General features: G+C 36.7%; 2 protein-coding genes across 3 annotated transcripts; one reads left to right on the top strand and one right to left on the bottom strand.

The window, feature by feature from the left end:
* The first annotated feature begins 2,647 nt into the window (after window positions 1-2,647).
* LOC108994922 (ammonium transporter 3 member 1-like) lies at window positions 2,648-4,603 on the top strand. The gene is made up of 3 exons (XM_018970349.2): window positions 2,648-3,512; window positions 3,616-3,901; window positions 3,994-4,603. Exons 1-3 carry the CDS (start codon window positions 2,871-2,873, stop codon window positions 4,500-4,502), a joined length of 1,437 nt encoding a protein of 478 aa, XP_018825894.1. The 5' UTR covers window positions 2,648-2,870; the 3' UTR covers window positions 4,503-4,603.
* A 265-nt stretch (window positions 4,604-4,868) lies between these two features.
* Window positions 4,869-10,320, bottom strand: LOC108994923 (BAG family molecular chaperone regulator 4-like). 2 transcript variants are annotated; one of them, XM_018970350.2, is made up of 5 exons: window positions 10,171-10,320; window positions 8,158-8,393; window positions 6,373-6,629; window positions 6,134-6,280; window positions 4,869-5,145 (listed from the first exon to the last, which is right to left on the bottom strand). In XM_018970350.2, the coding sequence occupies exons 2-5, from the start codon at window positions 8,381-8,383 to the stop codon at window positions 5,038-5,040; spliced, it is 738 nt and encodes a 245-aa protein (XP_018825895.1). In that variant the 5' UTR covers window positions 8,384-8,393; window positions 10,171-10,320; the 3' UTR covers window positions 4,869-5,037. The 2 variants fall into 2 exon arrangements, with proteins under 2 accessions (XP_018825895.1, XP_018825897.1); XM_018970352.2 differs by lacking the exon at window positions 4,869-5,145 and adding an exon at window positions 5,398-5,912.
* Window positions 10,321-10,678: the final 358 nt, after the last annotated feature.

Genomic DNA, 10,678 nt, shown 5'->3' with positions numbered 1-10,678 from the left:
ATCCCTTCGAACTTTCATTCAATTCACAATGTGCATTTAAAACTAATAATTACATTAAAATAGATTCTCGAACTTTCAAAACTTACCAATCTCTTCTTCCATATACCAGCAGTATCAAATCTAACATTCATTGTAAAAATATAATTTTTATCTAATTTATTATCATTGATCATATAAAATATAAAATAATATATGTTAATAATTAATAATAAACCATAAATCATTAACCATATATAAAATGTATGATATTATTAATAATAAATCATACTAAAAAGTAAAGTCTAAGTTAGTAAGTAGTAACTATCAACATCATAAATATAATTATAATAAAATATTTTTTTAATGAGTTAGTCTCATAATTCACATTAATAATTCATTTAATTTTAATTTAGTAATTTAAATAATTTTTTTATTAATTTATATATGGTTAATGAATATCAAATAATTTCATTGTGTACATAGATTATTCATACTTGCTTGCAACTTAGGTATCAAATAATTTTATATATGGTTAATGATTTATGATTTATTATTAATTGATAGCATATATTATTTTATATTTTATATAGTCAATGATAATAAATTAGATGAAAATTACATTTTTGCATTGAATTTCCGTTAGATTTGACGTTGCTAGTAGACGAAATGGGAGATTGGTAAGTTTTGAAAATTCGAGAGTCCATTTTGATGCAATTATTAATTTTGAAAACACATTATGAATTAAATGAAAGTTCGATGGGATAAAACTTACCGTGAATGTAGCCATATATATTATATACATATATATATGGCGACGAGATCAACTACAGCTAACTTATAAGCTTCCTGTATTATTAATCTTTTGTTATTATTATTATTATCTTACAAAAAATTATTTCAATTAACTCCAGTTTTTAAAAGAAAGTAAACGATCACGATACCTTAATAGTAAGGAATTAACTATACTAATAAATGATTAATATAATCCTAGTTTCGAATCATATATTATATTATATTATATTATATATATAAGATTAACTACATCTTAGCTGTTGCACACCTTACGTGAATTTATTTATTTATTTATTTTTCATGTGTTTTGCATCATCGTTGGTTTTTCTCCTCTTCCCATTTGAATTTTGCATGCATCTCACGAAACCCACCCTCCTCCCTCGACAAGAACCCACGTCGCCTTCCTCTTCCTAACGCCACCTCACGATGCGACTCCGTCTGCCTAGCGTCACCATTTCCCGCGAGCTGATTGAACGGACCAAACCAGCGACACTACTCCGGTGGAGCTCTGTGGAGCTTTGTTTCACCGCCACCCCTGCTCAGCTTCGTAGGTAAATATTATATCATTTTCCTTCCATACTATTACGTTCTACATATCCTCGACAAAATTTTCTAACCTTCAAGCCATGATAATTGTACAAACCATGTTCTAATCTTAAAGATGTTAGTTATGTAATTGCAACATACCTTTTACCTGAGCATTAGACTTCAAAGATGTTAGTTATCTTGACTGCAACACAGTTTCCTTCAGAATCAAGCAGAAGAATACACTTTACGAAAGGTAATGATTCCTATGAACCATTTGGTGAAGTAATCGTTCCGTCCAACACAATATGGGCACACAAAAAAATCACTAGAATCACTAAAAAATTAACACAAAACTAAGATTTAAAAAAAAAAAAAAAAATTACACACAATAATCAGAGTACAATATTTGTCACCAACCAAAGATTCAGTGTATAAAAATCAGTCTAAAGCATAGAAATTAGCTTACCCGTCACTATAATGGGTTACAATAAACAGGGGTTTAGCCGAAAAACAATCGTGGCATTGTCACAGATCTGGATGCAGGCACGGTTCCTCTACCACAGATCTGGACTTACAGAGAGAAACAAAAGGAATCGAGATAGAGAGGAGCACAATGAGGGGAAGGCTATTTCAGTGGAGAGAGATCTTATCATAACGGGATGAAGGCACTGTAATGAGTTGTTGTGAAGAGCTTCTGAGAGATCTTATCAGAATATCAACTGATATAATTAATATTTAGCAGTAATCATATCTGGGATCAATTAGAATCTCACCCTTTTTTGTTTTTTATTCTCATTTTTATTTTTATTTTAATATGTGGATGTAATAATATATATTAAATATTATATAAGTTACAAAAGGCATCGCGCGATCGTCTTCATCGGATCATTCGTTGCCTTCTGATCGTAGGACATAGAGCATCCAATTTTGTAGGTTGGGACAAAAGCCGTTTACCAATTATCGCAGAATAATAGAGGAGCTCTCATGCAGTACTACCCTTGTTTTTTTGTGCGCAAAATTTCCACGTTCACACTCCAAGTTAAAGGTCCAAGCAGCTTGGGGGATTCTTCGTGCTTGGACTATGGTGTAGAAAGCCTAGGTGGGAGGACCCCACCTTCATTAATGTGGCTTTGTCTAATAACTTGTATTTCGTGACTTCAGATCTCGACTTTTTGCCAAGAATCTCGTGGAATCTTCCGCCCGGCCATGTGGGGTGATAAGATTCAGTGCATTTAACGTTACTATAAATTAATTAACTCCGGCCAGTTTAATTAGTGGCTGGGCTACCCACGATGGATATCAGACGGATCAGGACTAATAAAAACAGAAAACAAAAAATAAAAGTGGATCGATCCTACATGCTCCATTGAAACACCGTGACAAAAAGAGCTACCTATGACGATAATACTAGAATCTAACATGAATCACCCAATTCCATGCACGTTTTTGAAAGTTTCCGAAAGTTTACGCTTACGTTTGACTATATTATAACTAGTTGTTCTGTCTTGTTTCTATCCTTTGTGATTGTTTTGGGGTCATAGCAAGCCGCAAGCTTGAAACTCAACCCAAACATGGCAAATGCTTCGGTTGTTCCTTCTGGATACCAGCAAGGCCTGGTTCCTGCTGCACCTGAATGGCTGAACAAGGGCGACAATGCATGGCAGATGATATCTGCTACACTCGTGGGCATGCAAGGCATGCCAGGGCTAGTCATCCTTTATGCAGGTCTTGTCAAGAAGAAATGGGCACTCAACTCAGCATTCATGGCACTGTTTGCCTTCGCAGCCGTCATGCCTTGTTGGGTGCTATGGGCTTACAAAATGTCTTTTGGTCATAAGCTTCTTCCATTCTGGGGGAAGGCTGGCCTTGCCGTTTCCCAGGACTTCTTGATCCCCCAAGCCGTTCTCCCCTCCACAAGTTACAAAAATGTAACTACAGCAGCTACACTGTTATACCCCACAGCTACCATGGTCTTCTTCCAGTTTGCCTTTGCAGCTGTGACTGTGATACTGCTTGCCGGGTCGGTTCTGGGTCGGATGAGCATCAAAGCTTGGATGCTCTTTGTACCACTATGGATCACTTTCTCCTACAGCGTCGGAGCGTTTAGCGTATGGGGTGGTGGCTTCCTCTTCCAGTGGGGTGTGATGGATTATTCGGGTGGTTATGTTGTTCATTTAGCTTCTGGTGCAGCAGGATTCACAGCAGCTTTCTGGGTAATTAAGTATACCCATTTTTTCCGATATCCCACATATGGTAATGATGATTTCAGTAATCTCCAATATGTTTGACTTGTTTAATCGGTGATCTTCTCTGTAGGTTGGTCCAAGATTGAGAGAAGACCGGGATGAATTCCCGCCTAACAATCTCTTACTAGCACTTGCTGGGGCTGGAATTCTTTGGATGGGTTGGAGTGGTTTCAATGGTGGAGATCCTTTTTCAGCTAATGTGGATTCATCCATGGCTGTCCTCAACACTCATATCTGTGCGGCCACTAGTCTCCTGGTATGGACATGCTGGGATGTTCTCTTCTTCAAGAAGCCCTCTGTGATTGGAGCCATCCAGGGAATGATAACTGGGTTGGTCTGTATCACTCCTGGTGCAGGTCAGAACATTTCTAATTAAGCATGCCTCCTTGTATATTCACAGGTCTCATATTCAATTTCTCCCCATTCTCAACCTTTCCCATATCTACAGGTCTCGTTCAGGGATGGGCTGCCTTGGTAATGGGCATAGTTTCTGGGACAATTCCCTGGTACACCATGATGGTTTTGAGCAGGAAGCTGCCGTTGCTGCAGGCTGTTGATGACACCCTTGGTGTGTTGCATACTCATGCTGTTGCCGGAATCTTGGGTGGTGCTCTTACAGGACTCTTCGCTCATCCAAACCTCTCAAGCTTGTTCCTACCCGTCCCCAATTCAAAAGGCTCCTTCTATGGCGGTGAACGTGGAGTTCAATTTTGGAAGCAGCTGGTTGGAGCATGTTTTATAATTGGTTGGAATGTACTTGCTACATCCATCATTCTCTTGGTCATTAAACTTTTAATACCTCTTCGAATGACAGAGGAAGAGCTCAAGATTGGGGACGATGCAGCTCATGGAGAGGAAGCCTATGCTCTTATTGGGCAAGGACAAAGAGAACAACAATATACACAAGATGCTGCTACCAATGGTGACATCCAGCTTGAAGAACAGCACGCAGTCTGATGTTGGATAAAACTCCTTGTACAAGAACTCATTGGAAATCACACCAACCATGTAAGAGAAACTCATTTATAATAAATAAACAGTGCTCCCAAGAAGCTCAATACATTCTTGTTTACCCATTAAAGAAAAAAAACTCGTTAAAATGTCTCCCATCATTCCTCTGATTGGAGCAGTGGCTATAGCAGAATTTTGTAGGCATTAGGGCATCGCATTAGTAAGCTGACTCAGAAACAGAATGTTGGAGATAAGCAGCTAAATCGAACAAAAAAAAATGCAAATGGACTAAGGAGAAATTCCTACTGTTCTTTAAGATTGTTCTGTTTAAATGCATGAGTTCCATAACAAAGCAAAAAGGTCAATCTTGAATGAAGCTCCAATAGAATATTTTGGATGCTATTAAATTTATGTCGAATATCTAATTCAATAGACGATTGTAATAAAGCAAATACCTAATCAAATTCTTCAAATCCGGAGTAATTCACACTCAGTGTCAAAGGTCTACAATTTTCTTTTCTTTTTTTTCTCTATAAAAGGCCTACAATTTGGTTGTTACTGAGACAGAATTACTACTGTTGCTATATGGATTAGAGTTTCTAGCCTTCAGGTTGTCGAGTTTCTCCACAAAGTTCTGAACACGGCGTACCTGTTCAAGGAAGTAATCAGCTCATGCAGTAGCCTTCAGAGAATTCAATGCAAGGCTATTAATGCGCACACAGTTTCATGTTAACATCAAACATAGACACAACAGCTTTATATTTCAGTCTACCACTGGTAGCAAAAAAAAAAGGGGACAAAGTGGAAGATAAAGCAAACCTAGGGCAAACATACAGACTCTTTGGTACACAACTCACCGCTTTCAAAGAAAAAAAATTCTGCTACAAGAGGGAAGCAAATATAACATGATAATCAAGTAAGCTGTTTTATTTTAATGGCGTGGAACCTCAACAAAGCAGGGCCCTGTGGACCCACCCTTGGGCAATAAAACAATGTATACACGACCCCACCCACTAGAAGAATGTCATAATCCAAGGAAACTCCTAGTGCAAAATTGAGAGATCTATCATAGTTATGAAAAGTTGAAATAAGGCATGGACAGTAACCACACCAGAACATGAAGACATAACTACAAATGTCTCATCTAGTTTCCTGGGGGACCATCATGATGCAAAAGGGCGAAAGTAAAAATGCAAATAAAGTATATGATTTACAAGTAGCATACATATAATAGGCATGCATATAGTTTAGCTTAAGTGCATGAAGTGAGAGATATAGAGAGAGGGAGACGATTGGAAGTAATATAATTCCTGGCAGCCCAATTTACAATTACATGGAATACACCAAAACATTAGATTGGTGCAGGTCTCTCTTTGGTCTTCATTGTTGTGAACGAAATATAGACATCAAGAACATCTGCAGACACATGGCACAACATAATATAGGATGTGGAATGAAAAACAACTTGGTAACCAGCATAATCGAGCATAAGGCATCATGTTATATGCTGCCACAATAAATTGAGCAATATATCATCTCAATAAAAGCTTTTGGATCCATGAGTGAAAAATTACAATTTGAAACCAGAGAGCAGATACAACATCCAGGTTGCAAGATTGATGGCCTAGAATACTAACCTCAGCCTTCCGCTGCAGTTTCGCTTCTCCTTCAGCCTCGATGCTATCCAACTTCAGTAACTGTTTCATGAGCAACTCTATTGATACTAAAAATTCCTTCTCTTCAACTTTGGTCCCACCATCCACAGCCACCTCCAAGGCAGCCACCTACACAAATGAGCAGCTCTGTTGATACTTGATATAAGTCTCCATTGGATGTATCCTTCACAGAGAGGTGGTTTTAGAGGAGATCAGTTTACCCTTTCTGAGATCTTATCAACCTCTGCTCTGACATCTGCAACTGCTTCAGATGCTTTTGCTATCTGATCACTTTTTCTCATCTCCTCAAGCTTCCTCACTTTGCTTGCAGTCTCCTCCAAAAGCAAAATCTTTGACCTATCCTTTACACCTGCCATGTGCAGGTGCTCCTCATCCTCTTTCTCTTTTCCTCTGAACATAAGTCTTTGGTCTTTAGGATCCAAACCAGTTTTCTGTGCTAGAGCATTCTTTATATCCCCTGTCATTAATAAACCACTTAAAGAAAACATATATAAACTTCGATCAGAATATATATTTGTTCACACTAGTAGCCTAGAAGGTCCAAGTAATGGTTGTACACAAACACACAAGTACCATATCAAAGAAAAATCCTCCGCTAAAAACACAAATGATGTGATAAAAATCAACTATACGACAATACCAATCAGCAATCAATAGTTTGGACAACCAAAACATTCATTGTCGATCAAAAACTCTCACAGAAGATATACTCGTAAATGGTGGAAGAGTACATCAAACCCATTGATTGGAGAATGATCATTAACATAGATGTTGAAGTTTCAAAGAATGTATGAATGTTACATACAATCACTGGTGCATGAACAAAAACACCTCAACATTCCTGCAACATGAAAACAATACAGAGAGAGTGCAATAACACCATCTAATGCTGACCATGTGAGCGCAAGGAGCTCATCACGCCAAAACATACTACCTGGAATTGGTAAGAGTTGGTCATTCAAATGATAAGATTCAAGAGAATTAAAATTCCATTGACATTCCAAGTCACATGAAAAATGGGAATTCCAACTCCCACTTCTGAAGCTAGAAATGCAATTGTCACCCTTCTTAACTTCACAAGAGTAACATTAATGATGCTATCAGAAACATTTTATTAGATCTTCAAAATTACCAGTACATGTTAACCATTATACAAAGGCTTTCTTCTTATTTTTTTTTTAATATTCAATAAAATAAACTTAGTATGATCAAAATAGTATATATGATCATTTTGACTGTAAAGATGAAGATTTAGTTGTGCTGATTAAAATTATATGATCATACCAAGTTTATTTTATTGAATATTAAAAAAAAAGATCAAATCCAATCTTGAGTACATAAGAACTGCAACAATGCCAAATGTGAACAATTGTAATTCTTATGAGGGTTACTAATGCAAGGGAATCCAGGTCTGATGATGCAAATTTGACAAATTCTACGTTAACAACACTGGACTACCTCGAGAAGATAGATCAATGCAAATATGGCAAGAAACAGTGAAGATTCCTCGGAAAGTTCTTTTTGGCACACACGCCGTGGTCACCACTCTACACCTGGTGGTCCACGTTTCGACCATGAAATCAGTCGCTTTCCCATTCAAATCGTCGATTTAAGTTACTTTTTTACCTTCTATGGAAATATTTCACTTTCCTTTTTAGATATGACTCTGATTCCAATTTGAGCCAGATTTTTGGCAAGATTCTTATTTTATTACATACTTTATTTTTTGCAATAATTGGGATTTTGTCTTCTTGGTCAAGATTCTCATAATCTCGAACTTCCAAGGCCATTTGAGCTCAGCTGGTGGGCTTCAGAACTTGATAACACGTTTTATCAATATACTTTACTCTCAGAGTTGTCTCTCTATTTTACATCTTTTCTCAATCTCAATCTCTAGTTTTTATTGATTAAATAGCCGTCATAATAATTCTAATTATGTCCGGCATCAGTTATAGAGTAGGCCGAGCTATGAGTAGAAGATTTACCAAAAGTCGATTGGGCAGGGACATGGACCTCATGACGGGTAGGGCCGTGGAGGTAGGAGACCATGAGTTTGATCATTGGCCCTTGAGTAGTGGCAGAGCTGTCATTGCCGACATCATCCTCTAGCTTCTGGATGAGCATGCTGTCGGGCTTCACCTCCCACTTGATCTCATCGTTATTCTCATCCAGCACTGAATCAGGAACGTGCTGATCGGAGTTCTTGCTCATCACACCAAAACTGAGACAAAAATCAAAACAAAAAGGGAAGTCTTAAGAACGAGAAACTGGAAGCCCTATTCTACAAATCTTGGAATGTGTCAGTGATATTGCAAAACCCATTTTATAACGATCCATCATTTGGTCCACCCCGGTTCAAATGCGATGACTAAACTCCCAATCTATCCAGATGGTTGCATCAGGACCCAAAACCAGAAAAATCATCAAAACATAATGAAACAGCAATTCCCAAAACTGCATTAACCACCCACACCCATGAATTTGAAAACAAAAAAATAAAAAGAATAACAGTTCTAGCATTTGTTTTATGTCACCTGCATTCAACCAGTTTATTTTTATTTATTTTTTATTGGCACGGGGTGTCCGGGAATAGCATCCCGACTAATCTCGGGGGTGCACAAGCCCTCAACAAGAAGTTTCTCGCAAGTGCAAGTAATTCAAAGGAAAAATCCTTAGTTCGATGGCCCTTAGAGATTGTTTTCACCCCTAAGAGCATTGGCATTGGGTTCATCAAAGCCATCTCCAAAATTTGATGAAAAATACATGTTTTCCATAAGGTCAAAACCTCCCGAGACATAATCCCACATTGGATTAGCCATTGGATTCATAAAAATAATAATATAATATTATTTTTTTAATAATAAAATTTTTAATTTATTTTTTTCATATTTTGCAATTACACTAATCATATTTATTTTTTTCATATTTTACAATTATAATAATAATATGTTAATTAATCATTTTTAATTATCTTCAAGCTCATCCACCCAGTGAAGACTACAATCATGTAGTCAACAATAATGCTGCCAAACAATGTATGCAAGCTACGAATTGCAACTTCCTCTTCTTGAAAGCAACGAATCAAGATTTCAATGACTAGACAAAAAAGTCCGTAGCCCAGGAGTTGTTATTCCACATTTTGGAATAAAAAATTCCTTTGGCCTGTGAAAAGTATCACTTCAAATTTGAAGAATGAATTGAATTCACTATAGCTCAAATCTTGAGCTGAGGAGTTATAGACACTCCAATGTAGATGCTTTCAACGATATATATGCAAAACTTGCATTTGGATGGGCTTTTGATGAAGCCAATGCAGTGCTCTAAGGGGATTTGAACTTTAGACCGGGGGGAGCATACCCCCAAGCCCAAGGTCTATACCACTTGATCCAACCCCTAAGGGTTTGCATTCAACCAGTTTATTATATGAATTAGAAGAAAAAGAGTTGGCTCCCTCCAAGTCTAAGGTTTGAATCTTCTTTGGTCAATTTCTAGGGGTCATCAGACTACGGGAACTTTCTTTGAACCACTCGAGATGTACTTATAGGAAACTCCTTGTTGAGGGCATGTGCACCCTGGGATTAGTCATGGCTTTGTTCTTGATACCCGGTGCCAAATTAAAAAAAAAAAAATTAGGAAAAAAATTGGCCCGATGTTAATTTTTATTTTGTGTAAAACCAGTTAGGCAGAGGCAACGAAGTAGCGGCAACCATAGAACCTCATTCGTCATCTTACTTGAACTATAACACTGCCACTTGCATACATAAACCCAAAATCCTCATAAACAGGAAAGTCCAACTGAGCGACCGAGAATATTTTGATCGAGATTTGGACAAATAAATAAAAAGTATAAAACAAGGCAACCGATTGTGCAGCAGCAAACCTACAGCAAGAAAAATATATCGGAAAAAAAAAAAAAAAGAATATATCGACAAACAACCCAAAAAAAAAAAAAAAAACAAAACAGAGACAGAGATATAGAGATTGAGTCGACGGCATACCGACTGGACGGCGGTGGCAGGGCTAGCCGGAGCGACGACAAGCGGAGACGAGGGCCGCAGAGAGAGGGGATTCAATTCTTAGGGCTGATGAATTATTGGGGCAAGAAAAATTATATTTCGGCATGGCTGACGTGGGGAAAATATGATAATATTAAATAATGCTATGTTTTTTATATTTATTTATAACGTATTTATAGATGAAAAATAGTATTATTTTTTTAAAATTTTTGTCATCCCTCGACTTGGCATGATAAGAGCATTAATATTGGTCTATATATATGTATATATAAAATCATCTCTTTTACATATTTATTTTGTCATTCAAATAAAATTTTCACATTAATTTATGTATATTTGAGACAAAATAATAATAAACTATTTATTAATTTTTTGTTGAAATTAATTTTTTTATATATATTTCACAATTAACATCCACCACATACATTTGACATTAATAATAAAAATGTAATAATAAAAAATTATATTTTTTATATATTATATTAAAATG

Source organism: Juglans regia, chromosome 3 (genome assembly GCF_001411555.2).
Source record: "Juglans regia cultivar Chandler chromosome 3, Walnut 2.0, whole genome shotgun sequence".
Lineage (NCBI taxonomy): Eukaryota > Viridiplantae > Streptophyta > Magnoliopsida > Fagales > Juglandaceae > Juglans > Juglans regia.
This window is presented reverse-complemented; position numbering and strand designations above follow the sequence as displayed.